A 21,749-nucleotide genomic window follows, 5' to 3' on the forward strand; every position below is an offset into this window, starting at 1 on the left:
GGAATCGAAAATCTAAAGCACGACTTTGGAAATGTCAATGCACCTTTCGTATCAAAATGTTATGAGAACTTTATACCCACAAAGTTTCAGAATGGAAATCCAAGCGCTCGGTAGATTCCGCGGCCTCCACGAGATTCCGAGACGAGCCCGCTCGCCGTCAAAACGCCCTTGAAATTTTGTGCTCGGTGGGGCTCCTTGCGTTACGGTATGTGACTCCCGATGCATGGGCATTTCCAGGAAATCCAGCCCGATTTCGCTATGTTCGCGCTAAAATGTTTTTTCGAGCATGAATTCAGGACATTCTAGACAAAATCGAGCATGATTTCCGGCGCCGGGAGTTGTTTTGGTCAGCGGCGCATGACAGCACGAAAAAATTTCGGGGGGGGCTCAAGCCCCATAAGCCCCCCCCCCCCCTGGCTACGCCCCTGCTACTGATGATTAAATGAGTTTGTTACACAACCTAAATCCAAATTATAACTTCCTCAAAAGGACCATATCCATTCATAAAGATCAATAACATCATGCACTATTCATGTCAAAGAAATAAATGAAACATATGATAACGGGCTAAAACAAGAATATTATTATCACTTCAAAAATCATAAAAGAGGTTCTCCACGTACTGACAGTAAAGTGGAAAATATATATATATCCTAATCGTGATGAGGTTTATTGGAGCCTCGGCCAGAGCACGCGAGGAGGAGGCGGCGTTCTTCAAAGCGTGGCACTACTTTACTAAGTTTAAGGGGCTTTAAGAAAGAAGCGCGGGAGGTGCGCCATGCATTTCAGGCCACGCGCAGGCTTCGCGGTGGCGGCGCTACATGGCTTCGAGTGAGTGTTCTTGGAGAAGTGTGAAAGAGGAGTCCCGTCGTAGTACACGCCTCATAGAGAACCAGTTTCAACGCTGGGAATACGTTGTGTCACTATATTGATTGAATGCTGAACACATCACCATCGGCAGTCATCGTGCGATGGCTTCTGCTGAATGTTTTAACAGTGAAATTCACGAAAGAGACACATCACCTGTATTCGTAAATAAAGGAGGGAACCATAAAGCAGGTGAAAAAGTAAAAAACTTTCTATTTAGTAGTTTTCAGTTCTCTCTCTGAAAAATACTGGGAACACCGTCACAATGTTTCAGCGAGAAGACATCGCAACGTATCATTCACGCATACATACACAGACCAGAACGAAATCTTAAAATATTTCTAAGGCAAACGCTTGCCACTGATATGTGTTTGCTTTCTCCCTTGACTGTGGTCTGGCCTAGTAGTGGATTTCGTTTTTGCTTTTTTTCTTTCTTTTAGTTTTCTTTTTTTCTTCCCTTTATTTTTTATTTTTTTACTTTACCCCACCTAACGAATATAAGGCGATGCTCGAGTCCACAGTCTGCCCATCTTGCGGAGTCTCATTCAATGCCCTAGAAAGCTTGCGGGTGTGACGTCATTTCCGTCAAAGATGACGTTGCGTCTTCTACAGTATCCGCGTCGATATCCTCAAGTCAGGCCGCCACGACCGCCGCTGACCTTTCGGTGACATTGACCGCCACTGCGTATACGCGGGCCCGAGGCTGTGTGCATAGTAGTATGATTATCAGGACAAGGTCCACATAGTATCTCACAGCCATCCACCGAAAACCATAAGGGCACCTCTCACACGAGGCGCCTCTCTGTCTAAAAAAAAAAAAACCATATGCACCACATCCAATAACCGCATATGGTCATATGCGGTATGCCTCATATTCGATCCCCATATGAACATATGTGGCTCTCATACAAAAACCAATATGTTTCCGTATATTTTAAGGGACACACCATATAACGTACATCATATGGTACTTTCCCCGCATAAAATATGGGAATGTATTGGCTTTATATATGGGATCCTCAGATGCTCATGCGGAATTGTTGTTTATGATCGAGCTTCTTCCTACAGGGTTGATTGGCAGGTCTCGCCGACGTGACCCTTCAAAGTGCACCGCGAAACAGACGCGACTAATTCCTTGATGCCACATTACGCGCTTCTCGAATGGAAACGAAGCTTGGGATTGCCTTCAATGGGCACTTCGACGCGAACTATGCTCGCAGCCCACCTCCAACGTGAGCGCACTTAACGCGAGACTCCTGAACGCACAGCATCTTTCCGAATGGCGCAAGGGCCGCACTCGGTCTCCAACAGTGAAACACGGGACAGCGTGTGCATAAACGGCCTGCAGATCCAAGCTGCACGGAAAAGGACTAATTGTCCATCGCAAAGGATGAATCCACGTGAATCAATTGCTTTTCGGCAGGGCTCGCGATCAAAGCGACCGCGTATAGTAATTGTTATCTCCCTGGTGCTGGGGACTCAAGAATCATTGAGACCTGTTAGATACGGGACCTTTTTCTGAGCCCCCTTCGAGTTCCCCAGACCACATCGAATCGCACCACAGCTAATTGAGGAATGCAGAAACACGGATGCCACATACCTGAGACACGACACGTGCAAACAAGTTGGCGGGCCCCACAGCGGGTGGAGCTATTCACTGCTTGACTCTTCCAGAAAGCGAAGGGATAGCCCGGCACTGTTCCAGGTAACGTGAGTCCCGAAGCCAGACGGCTGTGATGTACCGGGAAGGCCTGGCAGTGTCGCCCGGCCGTTCTTGAAGAGGGCATTTGCAAGCCAGCGAGGCCATGCCGCCGGGAGTAGGGGGGGGGGGGGCCCTCGGACAATTGGGGCACAAGCGTCGCCCCCGTCCGCCTTTGAAGAGCGCATTGCAAGTCAGCAAGGCGAGACCGCAGGGAGCCGCCGGGTGTGACACCACCGCATGGGCGCCTACCATTGGCCGAAAATGGCGTCACCTGAGCGCGGGCTCTCCCATTGGCCGAAAACGACGGGTCTTCCAGACATCGAAGAGCTTAAAAGAGAGACCGGGAGCAGCAGCATTCGCAGAGCATTCCCGGATTCACCTCTCTCGAACTTCTTGCCGCGGGCCGCAGCGTCCGAGTTGCTGCCGGCCCGTAATGACTGTACGACTGTTCATTCACGCACTGTAAATAATGTAAAATAAACCTCCCAAGTGTTTTCATCGCAAAGTCCGTCCTTAACTCCTACAACAGGCGCCAGCGGTGGGATTTCCCCCAACTCCTACAACTGGTGACAGCGGTAGGATCGCCTCCAACTCCTACAGACCCTACGACATTCTCAATAGTATCAGTGATGTACGTAGCTCTTTGCAGTGCAATGAACTGGATGCACCGCTGCTCGGTTGGCATAGCTCGTCGGTCCATGCCGCCAAGCCGTCCGACGATGAGCGCGAGGTCCTGGGTAAGGTTGAACTACCCAACCAGTTCTGCGAGACTCCTTGTCGGGTGGATATCTCCAAGGGCGTCGGAAGAGACCCTTATACCGTGGCCCCGTAACCCCGCATGGACGACACGCCAAAATACGCCTGTCCCGAGTAGGATGAAGTCCTCAGTGAAGCCTCCAAATAAAATCACGGAGGTGGACAGGCAGCGTAGTCGTGGCGATCCGCTTCCGTTGAAATCGGTGCGCGCTATGGCACTCCGGTCAGGGATCACCAAGGGTAGCATGAGAGCGCCCATTAATTCGACCACCTGATCAGAACTGATGTCGACATCCGGGGATGTAGCTGAGAGATTCCAATCGAGGGCTACGCTTGCCCTGTTTGCTGAAGGAGCATCCGTCCACTGAGGTCCGCGATTCGCAAGGCTTGTCGGAACCAAAACCCGCGAAGACATGCCATGTTCAAAAGAAAAAATAAAGTTTTCACCACCACCACCACCACCACCAAGTAAACACCTTGCAGGGGTTTGCGCGGGAGTTTTATCATTCACCAGGGTCGGTGTTAAAGTACATAGTAGCAGTCAACGTTCTTAGACGTTCCTGTAACAGTATAGAAGCTGCGAGAGAGAGAGAGAGAGAGAGACGTGGTTCTTGTGGGAAAGGAGGAAAGGCTGGCACTATCTTCTGCAACCCATGCGGGAGCACGGCTCAGCGCCAGCAGGGTGGCTGAGATGGGATTAAAAGAAAGAGAGGGTAGGAGGGAGATAGGTAGAGGGTCGTCCCAGCAGCATCAGAGCAGCCCGGCCGGGAGGGCCCAGTGGGTTCTAAAGCACCTCCATCCACGCACCACCGCCGCTTTCTTGGTCGGTGAAAACGTGTATGGAGGGGCTTTAGCAGGTTCGACCGTAGGAGTAGGCTGGAGATAGACCGTATAGGAGGTGGCCCAGTAGAAGTGAAGTAGTGGCGGATCAGGAACCCCGAGGTGGTGGGATGGCCGTTAGGCCACCCGTTTTTGTAGAAATTTCCTATAGTCTCTCCGAGAGCCCCGAGCGTAAAAGAGCTAGAAGGCACGTTTCCGGTGTGCCCTCCTCCACCTTCCCTGGCTACGCCCCTGATGTTAGCGGCATCAGTGCTGCTAAACCTTATAAGAGGGTAAGTGTTGCTCAGTGGGCGTCAGTAGAAATTTTCGAATGCGCCACATAATATTTCGATGCATTTAGGCTTAGCGACAGACAACTCGAGCGGTTAGCTGGCGATCGCCGGGCTCGCTCCGCAGGGGAAATGCGCAAAATGTGTTTTGTAGCTACAAACAATTTCACAATTCCGATTGTTCAGCACGCTCTTAAATAAAAAATAGTACATTTTCCAATCTGTTCAAACGCAGCAGCAGGAGTGTCACCCACCTACCGACATTCCAGTCATCGAACAAATTCGTAAATATATACTCTTCAGGAAAGGCAACTTACTCATTCTGCAGAAAAGGGGAATAGTTACACCACTTTTAGAAGTTCGTTGCGTGAAGTTCTCCCTGGTGTAAGTTAAAATTCGAGAACAAGTTACCTATGAAAGCTACACAGTTGCTGCCTGTGAAAAATGACAGTGAACTGGGGAGTCGTCTGCTGTCTGCTGTTCATCGATATTTTTTTGTGTATGTGTGTGTGTGCGTGTGTGCGCGTGATCCTCTTTTTCTCTTAATATAACCTATAATAATATTTTACAATGAACACTTTTATAGGGCGTGTACCCCGATATCGAACTCAATCTCGAAGGCCATGCTTTTGCTTTCCTACGGGTGGTCGAAAGCGGTCGTTTTCAAAAAGGTCTTCAATGATTTGAAACCTGCGAAAGAAAGACGATGGCATCATGAAGGCCATGTGTTTGAACCAGGAGGTTTGAACCACGTTTGAACGAACGTTGGTTTGAACTACAGACAGTTTGAACGGCTACATTCCTGTCTGCTTGTACGGATATCTGGATACGACTCCGTTTCGTTTTGAGTGTTCCGCTTCCGGCGCTTTCGGTTCTCTGCATCATCGAGCGAACAGTTCTGCGGCTGCTTGGGCTTTGGTTGTGTCTTAAGTTGATGCAGTTGAAACCTCATAAACACAATGGAGGTGAGCTTTCTGATTGCTTTTTATGTATCTCTATATAAAGGCGCTGTTTCTTGATTGCGGTGCGTTAATCCCGTTAGGCCAGTTAGCAGTTTAAAGCATGTGAAGGCCTACGCTAAAGTTGACACTTGCACAGTACGGTTGGGATGTTTTGTCGAGCTGCTTGCCTCGTGTTCGTTGTGGTCGTAAGTTGTTCGATATATGAAAAATTGTATGTGTCGAGTTTCACGGCCCATGGTATTCCAGCGGTATGTTTACCGCAGCGCAGCATTGGGCAGTGAATGACAAGATCGATCGTCTCATGCGCACGGAAGTCCATTTCCTCAACTAACGTGTTTCATTGTTGAATCCCAAATTCAGATAGACAACTACTGTTTTCAGCAATCCGGGGATTCGCCCGATCTGGAGTTTGTTTATGATGACGCCGACACTCACGAGAATGAGATCGCAGGTGAGTCGACCGCGTCCGAGCTCTGCTTTGCGCCCGTCAATCGCTGTTTACACCCATGGCCTGTTCCCTTTCAGAGCTCTACACGTACACGGAAGAAGCCGAATTTTTTCTCAACATGAAAGCGTTTGAGGATACTATGACGGAATATGGTATGTACAGCAGCCGTGGTTATGTTCTCATAAGCTGGCGTACCGTTCCGTGAATAGTTCGGCTTCCCGACAGTCCCTTCATTCATTCGTCTAGCCGAAACAGCGCATAGAGTGGATTCTTTGTCTTAGCATGCAATATCCTACATGTTTGGTTCTTTTGCCAGTCAAATGGTATGACTGGTTGATGAGACTTGGATGCCCCTTTTTGTCGTAATGGTATGTGAAATCATTTGTATCCGGAAAGTAGCCGCAGCTTGTCATACAGACCTGCATTCAAGCAACACTCCCGCAGCGGTCATGGTGGCATGACCGAAAGATTGTACGGTTCGAAGCGCCCCTTTGATTTCAATTCCCCTTTTTATGGCCAACATGCTGCCACAGGTTGTCCAACTAGTGAGCTAATGGAAGGGACTAAAACCTGCTCACTATGGAGTCACCCCATGATTTGTGCTCCCGTTGTTTTTGCCAACGTGAGGCCACTTGTTAGCTGGTTGGCCACTTCTTTATGACTGGTTAGCCATCGAGTGTCCAAGTGGACACGTCACTGAAACATCTGTTCATTTTGAAGTGTCCCTTTGATTTCAGTAACAATTAGGTTGATTTTAACTTCGTTACCCAACATCACATCATATGCATCTGTTCCAGGATTTGAACCAAAATGGTACACACTAGACGAAACAACTCGACAAGATGTTGCACTGCGGCTGATGGATGGCGTTGATGTCAGCCGCCGTACCGCACGGATGCAGGCCGTACGTGCCGTTCTCTACGTCATGCAAGGGGCCTTTGGGGAGTGCACAACGCTTGAGGAACAGCCACAGAGGGCACGACAAAACGTTTTTCTTCTATATCGTCATGGCTTCTTCCATGTCTTTCTGCAGCTGCTAAACATGGAAATCGAGTAAGTCAGAGCATTCGTCTCTTGCCCCTTTGCACTGGTAAGGAAAACCAGAAGTCACACACTTTTTACCGTGACAAAAAGAGCTTGTAAGTTTTAGCATTCATGTTTGCAGTGCAAGCTTAATACACGCTCAGGCAGAAATACTTAATACACACGCACAAGCGCTGGACATCAATTGAGTTTATTTCGCTATTACACAAATATATATATATATATATATATATATATATAGAACTTGAGTGGTGCTACAAGGTAACCAGAACAAGTATTTAATTTCAACAGTTTCGATCGGTGGACCGATTTTCATCAGGGTTTACAAAAAAATGGCAGTTCGGCCGTGGTAGGGAAGACACCAGACCGTGTCGTTCTTACATACATCAAACCGAGAGGAACAGTTGTGACAGTGATTGATGTTTGGCGCCTTGGCAGATTTACAGCGGCCTTTATATATATATATATATATATACATATATATATATATGTGTTAAACTATCATAAAACATATGTAAGTAAAACTATCACCACTGCACCCATGCCCATGCTAAGCTTTTGTTCAGGTATTTGAGCTCTTTTTGCAACAGTGCTGTAGATGGGACATTGACACATTTGTCTTGGTTATTGCTAATAGCTATTGCTTCAAAAATCTCTCTGCTGGACTGGTCTGTGCCCTTACCTAGCACATGTGTAGCTTTGAATGCTGCAGTGCAGATTCACCTGCGGCAGTGGTCTGCGGAATGTCCCCCCGCTACCTGCACATCCATTGGTGCCCGAATTTGCCCTGCAACCAGTGGGTGCAAGTGAAACGGCGTGGGCCAAACGAAACGCGTGACTTGCTTTGTTCCTTGCACAGTGGGTGTCGTGTCCTGTAGGGGAAGCAGCGTTGGCCAAACTGGGCGCTATCTTAATGGCAGATTGCGGGAGCACCATGCAATTGTGTGCCTAAGCACACAATTGCATGGTGCTCTTATGGTGCTCTTACATGGTGCTCTTACACTCTTATGTGCTCAATCGATAAGTCCTACTTACTTTCTGGGGAGTTTTATGGGACGTAACTTGTTCACTGTGCCTCTCACTTTTTGTAATTCCCTGTTGTTCTCGTTTGACTGCACTCTGGGAACAGCTCTGCTATAGCCTGTTAAAGGGACACTAAAGTCAAATACTAAGTTGAGTGAACTGTTTAAATACCATTCCAGAAACCTCGCAACACTTGTTTCACGCTAGTAGAAGGCTCAGTTCACGAGAAAATTGCATCAGAGGGTCCGTATACGTTTATCGCAATTCAAATCTCCCACCACCTAACCGGGGGAGTGGTGACGTTGCATAAGTCATGGCCACCCTTTGCTGCCGTTGGTAAGTAGAAAGACACCTGACAAATGGCGGTACAGTTTTTTTGCACGAAACGTAAACTCGCGGTCATGTAAAAAACAAGCCAGGACAGAGTGGTGGATTCGCCGCTGCAGCTGCTTTTAGGGAGCTGGCATGAACCGTTCGGGAATCCCGCAACATTACATAGAAGTCTCTGCTACTTGCAATTTGTGCAGGTTTCGCGAGCCAGCAGAACCATCGCAGCATTACACGATAACGAAACTACTGAAATGTGAAAGCACCGGCGACGTAGAGTCGAGCGAAAATGCAACCTTTCGGCCGGCCATGTCTTTGTCAAGGGTAATATGAAGGGTTTCTTTTTCTAAAAATGAAATGGAACTGGACAAGCAGCATTTTCTTTTTTCTTATAATGTAATACAATGATGTTTTTATAACAACTGGTTGAGTACTAGTGGCAGAATTTAAAGGTGGAGCGCTTTCGTAATCGGGCAAGTACTTGAAGGACCCAGGGGAGTCTCTAATCGTGTCCTCCATTTACCTGAACTTCTCGATTACTAAGGCTCTATTCATGATAATATTGCTGCCTTAGAAATTCTCTAGCACTAATCTTTCGCTTCAGCTTGACTTAATCTTTGCCTTTAGTGTCGCCTTAAGCTTTATACTTACGTATTCCATCAATAAGGCCAGAGTTATTTTCTGGGGAATTTTAGGGAACATAGTGTAACTTCCTTGTGCCTTTCACTTTTCATAATTTCCTATTGGTTTCATTTGGCATCACTTCAGGAACAGCTCCGCTGCCACGTCCGCCCTAAGGAAGCCAGCCGTGTCATTGGGCGACAGTACAGACCTGAGAGCAATCCTGAATGCCCTGTACATATTCGTAGAAGTGATGCGCGTCTCCTCAGAGACTGACACTGACGACATGAAACGAGATCGCGCGAATTTTGCCAATGAACTGGGTAAGCAATGCCTCTGGTATCTTTCTGTCTTGCCCGCACACCTTGCTAGAAGGTTTTTTTATTGCACAGCTCACAAACGTGAGTAGGGCGAGTTGCTGCTAAACACGTCATTGTAAGTTAGCTTCCTGACAACAGTAGTATCTAGATTTTGATGGTGGCAGAAGGCAGAAATGCTTGTGTACGTAGATTTAGGTGCACATAAAACCCTGCTTGTCAACCAGTCGTTACCAGAAGAGAAAACTTAAGCTTACGTCAAGCAGTGAAACTGTGTTTTAGAAGATCAGTAAACTTGTACGAGTAATTAGTCGTGTAAAATTCAGGTGTAACAAACTTCAATAAAATGCTCTAGGGCAGCCTGCAGGAATCGAAGGAGACAGAAGGAGGATGTAGGATCGCACTAGCTAGAAACAGATCTAGCCTTACAAAATAATGCCAGCAATTGATCTGCTCAAGCATCTCATATTTAACTTGGGCAAGGTCAGTATATCACAGAGTTACATGCAGTATAAGCGCGTCACTTATCATGCTCGCTATACTCTACAAACTGAAGTGACAAAAGCAGCCGGTACTATCACACCATATTGAAATGTGGACATGGAAAACAAAGTATAAGGTACATTTCTCTTTCCATATTCGATGGTAAGTGTGATGCACTAGAATTCATTCAGAGACACCTGGTTTATGCCTTTAATGTTTTTTTTTTGCCCCCTTACGTTATGATTGCTCATCACAATTTCAAGTCATAAAACTTGAAAGTCATTCTACTTCATATCTGCGCATTTGCATGTTTTTTAGTAGGATGTAATGAATTGCTTCACACAGATAACAAACTTTCTGATGCTTATTGGCGACTCACTAAGCACTGTCATTCTCATTCAAAAAAGAAAACCACTTTGCTCTTGTTTTGCTTCCATTGACTTCATATTATCAATCACCGTTTTAGCTAACACTAGGTATCTGGCAAGCATCTACAAGTGTACGATTGGTTGTCTGTCTTGTTCTGTGTGACGGTCAAGTTTCATTCTTATGTTACTCTGCTTCCCCACACGCTTCCTACAGCCTTCTTACAGCCTTCCTACTTCCTACGATCCCTTAACGGTTCTACTGGGGAGTGACGAGTTGTGGGTTTGTACGCCTCATGCGTGATACGTGCCACGCCCTTTTACCTCGTCTTACAGCCCAACCGATTCTGGGTGAAGAGCTGCTGGCCATCACTCTGTTCCAGATGATCATAAAGTTCTGTAGCGGTGCTACCCCTCACTTCCCGATCAAGAAAGTTCTACTGTTGCTCTGGAAAACCATTCTGGTCAGCCTCTCTCCTGTAGATGTGTAATCTGGGTCGCAGTCGAGGCTGCCGGCCTACATCAATGCAATGTGTGTACAGGTTTCTCTAGGTGGGACGCCGCAGCTGCGGGCAATGAAGGCCCAGTATCGGGCAGCTCACCAGCTGCCGCCAGCACCCGAGGACACGGTGGAAGTGGCGCGTACCATGCGTGCCTCTTCGCCTCCGACCTCGGCTGCCGACCTCATTGAAGCCCAGCAGCAGCGAAAGACCAGCCGGCCTTTCAAGCGGGTTTGTATTCCTTCACGGGCTTCTGCTTATGGCAGCCAGGCCCACTGCTACTGATGCTGCTGCTGTCACTACCTGTCTTTCGCCTGGTGTATCCCTTTGTAGGAGCGCTGGCAACCACAGTGATAGCCCAGTGGCTATGGCATTGAGCTGCCCAAGCTTGAGATCACGGATTAGATTGCAGCCGCGGCAGCCACATTTCCATGAGGACGAAATGCAATAACACTCTTGTACTTAAATATAAGGCAACATTACAAAACCCCAAGAAGTCAAAATTAATCCATAGTCACTGTGGCTCTTTTTCTCTTTTTCAAGCAAAGCTTTCTTTGCCTCTTCCTTCGACTTTCCCGCTGCTGCTGCTGTTGCTGCTGCCGCCGCCGCCACCGTGCACACCCTGTCGGGCGTCAGGGGATGGTTCAGAGCATGTATATACATGACAGGCGCCAGTCAGAGAGGAAAGGCCACCAGAGAAACTCGTTTTCGCCCTACCGCATCGAATGTGCGCAGTGCCCTCTGGAGCTCCATGGCCATCGCCACATTAGCCGCTTGACAACTGTAATTATCCGTGACTCCCCTCAGAAGCACTGCAAAAACTGCAGCGCTTCCCTTTCTACTAACGTGCAAGGCCAGAGGTGAGCAGGTATAACTGTAGAGAGTAGGGAGGAGAAGAGGCAGCTCCCATACAAGAAAAGTGGGAATGGGGATGTGACGTGAGACAGCAAGGAAACCCTACACACAGCGACAGCGGTTCCGGGGAAACTGGATAGGTTTAAATTCAAGGTACGATACAGTACGTTGCTGCTATTTCAGAAAAATAAACGCCATGCAAATATGTCAAGCAGGCAACTTACGTAGGGCGTGCAGAAATAGAGCCGCATTAATTAAAGCGCACCGCAGGGTCCAGGAGACGCTACAGAAGCGGTTGACCGTCAAATCAACACTTCTGTGCCCGCCGCGATAGATTTGAGGCTATGGCATTGCTAGAGGTCGTGGATTTGATCCCAACCGCGGCAGCCACGTTTCGACGGGGGCGAAATAAAAAACGCACGTGCACTTATATTTTGGGTCATGTTAAAGAACATCATGGTGTCAAAATTAATCCGGAGTACGCCCCACGGTGTGCCTCATAATCCAGTTGTGGTTTTGGCATGTACAGCCCCATAATCCAATTCAAGTTTAATACTTCTGCCACAATGTGATGTGCCATGTGAGGTAGTGGCAACGCTCAACCTTTTCACAAGTTATAAAGTATGGCACACAACAACGCCTCAAGAAAACACCTCTCCCTGTGTGTTCCGTGTTCTATGCAAACAAACAGCAGTGATGCCCGCAAGGTAACGTTTAACATCAAGTCACCACTCTCGTGTTAGCCTAAACGTTGAAAAAATTAAGCTTTAGCCGTCAACATCACTGCTAATTATTGTCGACCAAAGCATCCAGCATGGAAAGTTCACTTAGATAAATTCCCACAGTGCATGGGAATATTTTTTCTTTTTTTTTTTAAAGGAGGGCTGAAACATACTTTTGATGGTGTAAAAACTGTAGTGTGCACATCTCACACAAAAAAATAATTCCGCTTAATAGCTATGAAGGTTGCAAAATACTTCTAATATGGTTTAATTTGATATGAAATTGATGTCAAAATGCTGAACCTGGCGTCGTCTACATTGTCATGACAGAGCAGGATGTGTTGTTGCCATGTAGCAGTAAGGCCAAGTATAGTGATTTTGTTCGCAGCAAAAATAAATCAAAGGTGCTGTGTGCAGTTCTTTCAGCAACGCCATTGCAGCCGCAGTTATCGCAGGAGTGTATTGTGCCAGCATGACCCGTGCACTTTCTGAGCACCAAAGCCGAGACTGGGTCATAGAAACAAGTATTGTACTCAACCATTTAGAGTTCTCCAATGCTTTTCAGTATATTTTCTTGGGTTTTGAGGGCTTGGCGTTTGTTTAATGATTCTGTTCAGTGTTCCTTTAAAGGTTTTCAGCTCGGGTTGTGATGAGCTTGGGAAATAAAGCTCAATTGTAATGAAATAGCTCCACTAGTGAAGTGCCTTCTATATTATAGAATTTAAATGGCAAGAAAACCAACCTGTGTTGCACGTTTATGTTTCACCCTATCAACATGATGTGATGATGTGTTCTGACATTGCAAAGCATTGTATCAACTATATTGTGACTATCAACTGCCTATCACTAGAAGGAGGCCACTAAAGGGCCGTAGTTGCTTCTGCTGTCATAAGCGTCTTCGGAGTGGATCACTTGGTGACGAGGTGACATCTGCATGTGAATGTTGCCTACTCCTCCTTCCCAGCAGCAAAGCCTGGTGAAGCAGAGCAGCATGGATGACTTTCAAGACCTGGAGGGGGACTCGGGCGCCGATGAGGAACTCAGAGATATGGAGGAGCGACAGTTGATACCCATGGTAAGAGCTGCTGTTGCAAATCTAAGAGAGAGAGAGAGAGCTTAATGAAAGGAAAAGTGGAGAGGTCAGTCTGAGGAGTGCGTCCCCTGCGTGACGCTCCGCACAGGCGTAAAGGGAAAAGGGACAAAGGGGAAGGGAAAAAACAAGAAAGTAGAGGAGGACAAGGAGCGATGGCGCTGTGCGATAACCTACATGATCACTGTAACTGACAATTTCACAAGAAGACACACACATTTGCAGGGTGTTTTATTTTAACATTGACAGCATGTTTAAAAATTACCCCAGCGTTTAGCACAAATATACTTAGTGAGCTGGAATACTCGGAGAGGTGTACTTTGCTTACACTAGAAATCAATACACGTAATAGGCTAATTACCTATGCCTGACAAATTAACTTCTCAACTAATTACTTTAGCAAACATATGCTATACAGGAATGGAAGCCAGTGATTTCGCAAGGCATGTGCACTTGGAACAGATCTTGAAACTAGCACCAGTTTTGGGATAGGCACAGTCAAAACACTCAGTCAAGGGATGCTGGGGTTATCTGTGCAGTGCAGTGCAGTGCAGTTCGTGCAGTGCGCTTCACAGACATCGGACAAACCAGAAGTCATGTGCTGTCATATAACACGTGAAATTGCAACGTCATTCACAGTTGTCATCATAGTTCATTTTCTCACTGCACGGTTACTTTTCGGACACCCAGTATAAATGTATCTACAGTGCTCAGCGATTCAAATGTGATAGTAACTTGGTCGCATGGTGCTCGGCACTTTCTGCACCATGGGTAAGCGCTGGGTTGACTGCTGGAATGGGCAAGTTGGGTCAGAAGATGCCAAAAATTATTTCGCTTTAATTGTATGCCACAATGCATCATCTCGGTGTCCCCAGGAACCACCAGCAGCACATAGTGCACTGGAAGCCATGCACTCCAAGTATCTCATGAATTGCTGAGAGCTGTACGTACACAAACTATATACCCCTATCATATTTTGAAGTATCAGGGCACACAGTAGTCGATGCTAGTGATCTCGGGGCTAGGGCGAGCCAACGTATTGTGACATAACGACGCATGCACTTCCTCGTATGTGAAACCGAAACCACTTTGTAGAAGCAAGGTCATAATTGTCAATTTAGCTTTTCTCTAAGCCAGTTTGCCCAACTAATCCAAACGGCGTTGCAAACAGTATGTACAAGCAGTGTTTGCTTTTATTATGATGTGAAAAATAGAGGCGTGACTCTCGGGACAAAACCATGCGCAAGAGACGAGCCCCATCATGGACAGCGAGCACTTCATTTTCATTTGAATGGTGATTGGTAATATGCAATGCAGGGAAGCACAGCTGCAAATTGGGAAGAGGGCTTGCTGTAGTAAATCATTCTGGGCGTCCTAACGCTCACCAGTATCTTTTATACGTTTTAAAAGACTCAAACCTTCGCCTTTACGCAAGAGAATGGCAAGCCGAAAATGCTATGTCAATACTTCTTTAAGCGCAGCAGATTTTGCTGCTCCCTTTATTGTATGAACTAGGTTTTCTGCCTCCTGTGCGTGACACATTCCTGAAAACAATCTCTTACTGTGACCCTGCATTTGGTCTTTCAGCTGCTGTCATTGTTAGTAAAGGGGACAAAGGACCCCTCAAGCCATCATTGTACAGCACAAGACCTCTTAGCTGGGCAAGTTTGTTAATGTTAAGGGGAAAAGCTCTTCAGCGATGAACAAGACGAACAGCGCAGACGATGGGACAAGTGATAAAGACAGGACTGTCCTGTCTGTATCACTTGTCCCATCGTCTGTGCTTTTTGTCGTCTTGATTATTGAACAGCTTGTCCTTTCACCACCTGTTAGGGCGTACTGTGGCAAACCAAGCAATGAAGTCGGTTTGATTCAGTTCAATTCCAACTTCTCGCGCAGGACACCCCAGCCCCTGGTTTGCCAGAGGACCCTGAAGCGGCGGCGGCTGCCCTGCGACCATCGACCCCGGCACCGGGATCCACAGAAGGCCAAGGAGGGGAAGTGCCGTCCCAGCAGCCGACAGGCTCCTCCACGAACGAACAGCCACAGCAGGGCGAGGAGACCGGTGGCTTCCCCTCAGTGCTCTCGCAGGCCAGTGCGGCTCTGGGGCTGCCCTGGGTGCCCAAGGTGCGACCCAAGGACATTAAGGAGTTTCTGGATGCGACGCGGCTCAAGTTTGTTGGCTACCAACTGCCCGATGACCAGACCTCCCTGGCGGGCTTGCCGGAGCCCATCCACGAGGGACTGCGGGTGCTCAAACAGGTGCTGTGATGCCTCTCATAACTGTGAATAATGTAACTGTGTTGCTATGGTAACTGCATGTGCCGTAACTATGTTGCCATGGTAACCTTCTGTGTACCTGCCACAGCGGCTCAGTGGCTATGGCGTCGTCATGCTGTGCACAAGGTAGGGGGTTAGATTCCCGACCATGGTGGCTGCATTATGATGTGGGCAGAACGCAAAAAGCACTCAAGCACAATGCTTCGTGTGCAAGTTAAAAAAACAAAAAAGAAGGTGGTCATAATTATTCCACCACAGCTTCTCTCTTTGCCCAGTGTGCAGCTTTGGGACATTGAATCGAACAACTTAATTTACCTAATTTAGATTTAACCCTGTTTGCGCCTTATAGCCAGGCAAGGAAAACAGCTTCCACTGTTAATGGTGGCACTGGGTTTCAACTTTGGTGGCTCTTCGTATATTGTCTTTCATACTGGCATTGAACAGTGTGTGTATATCGTATGACCACGTGCCGTTCTAGGTCACTTCAGTGCAGTCTCATTGCTTATAAGATGTACACACTATGTTCGACTCTTCAAAGGTACAGACAGCTTGTTTTCAACCATTAGCTACATTTGAGACGTGCGATCAAGGCCCGCAAGTTATTTTTTATGCATGGATGTCTGCTTAATACGTCATGTCAATGGCTTTTTCTCAGCGTAATGGAAGAAATTTTGCAGTTATAAATTGCCACTTGAATTTTTCTTTTAAGACTGGACCATACATTCCATTATGATCACTTTTGGGCCTCATTACTTTGGTGCCTTTTGGGATCTCTTACTAAGATTATAGTTTACATTACCAACTGTATAACCTGACTTTTCATATTAGCTGTGTTAGGTTAAAAGGAGTATGCTTACACTAGGATATTTTACTGCTGTGCTTAGCGGTGTAGCACTATTAATTGACTTGATTAAATATTTGGACAACCTTCATGCAGACACCCGAAGCAACTTGAGAGGTTATGTGAGCTAGCGAGCTTTGAATCTTGTCCTGTATAGACCCTTTTTATGTTTCTTTTATAAACAGAGTTCCCGAATAACTTGAAAAAGTCCTGGTTAAGCCCTATGGAGCAACATAAATTACAATATCCTATAAATATATAAAATTCTACAGCTGGCACCAGTTTTGCTGTATAAAGGGACAGTCTGACAAGTGAATTTTGTTGCTGTGTAGAACAAGAAAGCTGCATACATGAGCTCAATTTATTGGGCATGTCTGTTCCATCTGAACACATCAAGAACATGGGCCCATAATATATACTATGGGACGAAATACTTACTTTCCCTTTGTTAACTTGACTGTCAAAAATGCATGACATTTCTGGGATCGGGAACACACTGTTGCCAAAACATGGATAAAAGGGTCTGTTTGGATTTACATCAAGTCATTAGAGCTGGGAGAACCCACGACAGCTGCCTGTATAGAAAGTATAGCCCTTCGGCTGCAAACATAGGTACATTGAGTTAGCGTATGATCTCTTGATGTTTCGAATGTACTTGCATGCATGTGAAATGAGCCACCAATTTTCATTTCTTACAGCACATGTACACGTCACTGGCCGAGGTTCAGATGAAGAAGGAAGAAGACATCGCAAAGCATCCCCTGTCGATGGTGAGCGGAAAGATATGATTCCAATGTTGTGCCACCTGACTCGACACCAGTGGTCCACTTCCTGACAAAACATATTTTTTTTTCCTGTTTTTGCTTTCTTTGCTTTATTTCTAGAAGGAGCAGGAAATACCGGCTACTCCAACTGAAATTCTGTACCAAGCCATGCTACCTAGCATGCCGCAGTACATGGTAAGCTCAAGAGAGTTGTGCATTTATTGTTAGAATCACACCTTCATGTACTATATCTATTCAATTCTACCAAGCTGCCAAATCATAATGTACACTCAGTTTTTATAGGTTCAAATTAAAGAAAATGGTGTGTGCCCAAATGATGTGCGCCCCAGTCACACAGGTCACTTCCGATAAGCTCAGTCAGGATGGAATTTCTCGACTGTGATTGGTTTCCTTTCACAGATTGCACACAAAGGAGTCTATCGCGATTGAAAATCCCCCCACGACTGGGGTATGATGCGCATCTCATCTTATAGCAAGTTAAAGGTTGTGTGCATCCAATTATCGCAATAAAAACAAGATGGAACCTGCACCTCCAGAGAACCGGTGTCTGTGCAAGGTGTTATTGGCCCTGACAATCAACTATTGCAGCAGCTTACAAATGTGAGCTGCAGAAAATGCCACAGCATTGAAAAAACATCTGCTCGGCTCTGTTTCCCACCACTGCTCGAACGAATGAATCACCTTCTGCTCAAAGAAAACAACTAATTGGTAGGTATTGCTAGGATATAATGCATGATGTTCATAGCAAAACATTGGTTCCTTATTAGCTCATGATGTCAATAATACTGTTACGAGAGGCGTACCACAATGAATTGACCTTGTGAATCTCCCGCACCGCATGGGCTGCACCTGTCTGGCACCATGCCTGTCACAAGTATTGGGGAGTTCAGGTTCAGCACCAGACGGTGACACAGGTTGGCAGCATCCATTTTGTAGTCACCAGTGCCCATGTTTCCCTACACGCGTCAGCAGCCGAGCGGGCAGCTTGGAGAGCAACCAGCAGAGGCATTGCTGGACATTGTAGTCTTTGTGGAAGGAGGGCATGAGCACTACAGAGATTCACCAGCGACTTGCAGCAGTGTGTGATGGGCAGGCAGCATCCCAAAGATCTGTCTACAACCGGATGGATGGCTGGAAGGCGGGCCGCGTGTCATAGGCAAAAGGGACCGGTCCCGGACAGCTGCCGACTGTGACGACACCCAACATCACACGGGTAGAAGGCACCACTATGGAGGACAAGTGCATCATGTTCTCTGCGTTGCCCTGACTTTGGCCTCTTCCGACTGTCACCTCTTCAGAGCTATAAAGAGACAGACCCCTGTATGGTCAGCATTTCACTAACATATGCAGGGGCTGCAAGATGCTACCCTGGCGTGGGTGTACAGTGTGTTCAATGGGGCTGGTTGATTCACTTTTGGAATAAAAACAGGAACAGCGCAATGCAGGACAAGCGTGTAAAGAGCACAGGACAGAGCGCTGACTAGTCAGCGCTCTGTCCTGTGCTCTTTACTCGCTCGTCCTGTCTTGTGCTGATCTGTGCAGCACTCCGGAAAATTTGTTCCAGGAGCGCCAAGCAAGACTCCCTCACCGGTGGGAGAAGTGCATTGTGGGTGATTACAGTGAGAAAGTGGACATTCGGACAGATGTGTAACACCTTTCCCATTTGCCGGAAAACAAAAATAAAGTGCAGTTCATTGTGGTACGCCCATGATAGTATGCAACAGAAGGGACAGTATCATTCATACACTACAGTCGAGTAACTCTACAACAAATGACCTGTATAACGAAGGAATAATTCTGTCCCGGTTCTATTGTGAGCTGTGTGGTGTGCAACTTTAACAGCGAAGTGACCTGCATAACGAATGATTCCGGAGGCCCCAAGCAATTTGTTATGAAGTTCTTCTACTGTAATCACTATTGTATGCCAGTCGACCCATGTTCTTAGCCAGTGGCTTATCACTGTGTGACATTTCCTTCTAGTAATTACATATTCAAACTGTGCAGACATAAAACCTTCGTTTTACTATATTATAACCAGAGCTGCTGCAAATTCTGCACATTTTGTTATAAATCTCTTATAAAGGTTGAGCTATTGCATCATAGTTAGTAGAACTACCACTTCAGCAATGCATGACCGCCCTAAAGTTTTGACGTATGCCTGGTTTTATTCAAGTAGGCACTGCAAAGCCTTCAGTGGGGGCAGAGCAACTTCTACAAAAGGAGATATTGCAATCAACCCGACTGTAGCGCGAAATGCTGCCAGAGGACCCGTTTGAATGCCTTCAAAAAGCACACTTTGAAGAAAATGTAATCGAAGGCCATATTTTGTAAACATTATTTTCACAGGAAGCCATGACCCCACAGTCACTAGGATTGGTTCACTAGAAGTGGCAGGACAGACGATAAGAAATGAAAATGATACTCACAGAATGTGGCCATTTGTTTGTGAATTGAATGTGGGGCCACTGACTTGCCAAGGCAATTACACTACCTTCACTAACTACAAGGCCAGCAGACAGCAAAATGAGGTTGAATTAACTGACAACATAAACCGCTAAAAGCTATACACATCGATTTTTCGAATAGGTTGCATGTAAATTTGCAGTTTCTTTCATTTCACTGCATAGATACAGGTAGAAGGCAATTTTTTTTCCTTACGTCATATTCAAGAAGTCTTATATCGACATTCACTATAACAAAGTTGAACTGCGTAAGGCACTGCTTGACTTGCGAATGGCACAGAATTTTCTTCACAGCCTTGTGCTCTCGTTACCTGTCCAGATTGCGCTGCTGAAGATCCTTCTCGCCGCCGCACCGACATCCAAGGCCAAGACAGAATCTGTGAACATCATGTCTGACGTGCTGCCCGAAGAAATGCCGTAAGGGTCCCACTACTTGGCATTCCCACAAGGCAATAGTTACCAAGTGTGCTGACAAATGCAGCTCATAACAAGCACAGTGCTTACATATTACTATGTCAGCTCACGTGTATTGCAAGGGAGCTCTCAATTTATAGTGCAATAGCTTTCGTTAGTTACTTCCTTGGGCTTTTTTGGTTGGCATACGGCAGTCTAACATGATAGAGAGTAATAAGAATGAGGAGAGCAAAGAATTGAAAGGAAAGTGCATGTGCAGAAGATCAGATAGAGGAAGGTATGTGATTGGTTGGCGCAGGTAATGATGTCGCGCACGAAGGAGGAGGAGAGAGGTGTGAGCGTCAGGCTGCATCCTCTCCGCGTGAGAAACGCCAGCAGGTTAACCGGAAAGCCATCGCCGGCTTTGACTGTCACCTTCGATGGTTGCTGCAGGAATTTTTTTTGCTTTCCACCCCTTTTGCAGCGTCACTGTTCTGCAGTCGATGAAGCTGGGCATAGATGTGAACCGACACAAGGAGATCATCATCAAGGCCATCTCGGCCATCCTGCTGCTCCTGTTCAAGCACCTCAAGATCAACCATGTGCTCCAGTTTGAGTACATGGGCCAGCAGCTCATGTTTGCCAACTGCATTCCCCTGGTGCTGAAATTCTTCAACCAGAACATCAACTCCTACATTGCGGCAAAGAACACGTACGCATAGCATTGCTGCTGCCCTTGCGTTCCCGACTGTGGTGTGGCTTTTTCTTTTCTTTTTTTTTGCCTTTCTGTTTATTGTTAACATCTAAACTTGAAAGATTTGTTGGATGCAAAATTTTAATGTTAACCTTTTTCTTCTCAAATGCGCTGTGTACCAATCACTCGTGAAAGAAAACACAAAATCTGCGCACGCGTGGTGGTTAACATTTCTTTCATTGTCTTGTTTCTGGTGCTTGAAGCACCTCACACGTTGCTGTTGGACATTGGCTTGGCTTGTCCAACAATATCATTGGCTGAATAAGTTTTCCTGTAGCAATAAGAGCAGCAAACTGTTGGTGAAATGTTGCTTTTATTTTTCCTGGAAATCGGGGTCGGCGCACAGAATTTTTTACTAGAAACATCTGTAGGATGTCAAGTTGCAAGCAGTTGCTTGTGTGAAAATAGCCATAGGGCATGTCACGCTGATTACGCTGGCTTGGCATGGACCTAGTAGTGTACTATGACGCATCAGGCCGCAAGTACTGCACGTGCAGTGATTTTGCACAGCCTCTGAGATCACACTGCTCTGTTGTCTGTACAACATGTGAAATGATCTCCGAGGCCATGATTTTGGCATGCTGCAGTCGTCACCAGCTTGCTACAGAGATCTGGAGTATATTGAACTGAAATTTATCACAAAAGCACAAAGCTTCACAAAGTTTTTCTCCTCAGAGTTCTGACATGACACAAAGAAATTTTACAATACTCATTGATATTTGCATACCAAAGCAATGATATATGTGACAGAGGGGCTTAAAATACCTAAGAAGTCTTTAGAAATAGTATAGGATGTCATACATGAATATATGCAAAACCCAAGTCATCACAATAGCCATAACTAGGAAATTTTGTTGCATTTATTCTCTACATCGCAGGTGAAGGCGAAGTCAACCTATAAACACCTGCACTTTTAGCTTCCTGTCATTGTTTTGGTGGTTGTCATTGTCATGGTGGTAGAGATGTATGAATGATGGTACTGCCAGATTGCCTTCTTATTGCGCGAAACTGTTTTTATGAGATTATGCAAAACCCAAGCCATT

General features: G+C 46.3%; 1 protein-coding gene across 5 annotated transcripts in view; it reads left to right on the forward strand.

Annotated features, from left to right (window-relative positions):
* Positions 1–5,156: 5,156 nt before the first annotated feature.
* Positions 5,157–21,749, forward strand: part of Strip (striatin interacting protein) — a 28,861-nt gene continuing 12,268 nt past the window's right edge. The window contains exons 1-13 of one of the 5 annotated variants that reach the window (XM_065425070.2): positions 5,157–5,399; positions 5,757–5,847; positions 5,922–5,996; positions 6,642–6,897; positions 9,007–9,182; positions 10,361–10,488; positions 10,567–10,755; positions 13,066–13,176; positions 15,091–15,453; positions 17,011–17,082; positions 17,200–17,271; positions 19,879–19,976; positions 20,437–20,664. In XM_065425070.2, the coding sequence (XP_065281142.2) occupies positions 5,394–5,399; positions 5,757–5,847; positions 5,922–5,996; positions 6,642–6,897; positions 9,007–9,182; positions 10,361–10,488; positions 10,567–10,755; positions 13,066–13,176; positions 15,091–15,453; positions 17,011–17,082; positions 17,200–17,271; positions 19,879–19,976; positions 20,437–20,664 (1,865 nt within the window). In that variant the 5' untranslated portion in view covers positions 5,157–5,393. Of the gene's footprint in view, positions 5,400–5,756; positions 5,848–5,921; positions 5,997–6,641; positions 6,898–9,006; positions 9,183–10,360; positions 10,489–10,566; positions 10,756–13,065; positions 13,177–15,090; positions 15,454–17,010; positions 17,083–17,196; positions 17,272–19,878; positions 19,977–20,436; positions 20,665–21,749 lie in introns of all 5 variants that reach the window. The other 4 variants (XM_065425072.2, XM_065425067.2, XM_065425068.2 and 1 more) reach the window with 4 other exon arrangements.

This window comes from Dermacentor albipictus, chromosome 6 (genome assembly GCF_038994185.2).
Source record: "Dermacentor albipictus isolate Rhodes 1998 colony chromosome 6, USDA_Dalb.pri_finalv2, whole genome shotgun sequence".
In the NCBI taxonomy this organism is placed as follows: domain Eukaryota; kingdom Metazoa; phylum Arthropoda; class Arachnida; order Ixodida; family Ixodidae; genus Dermacentor; species Dermacentor albipictus.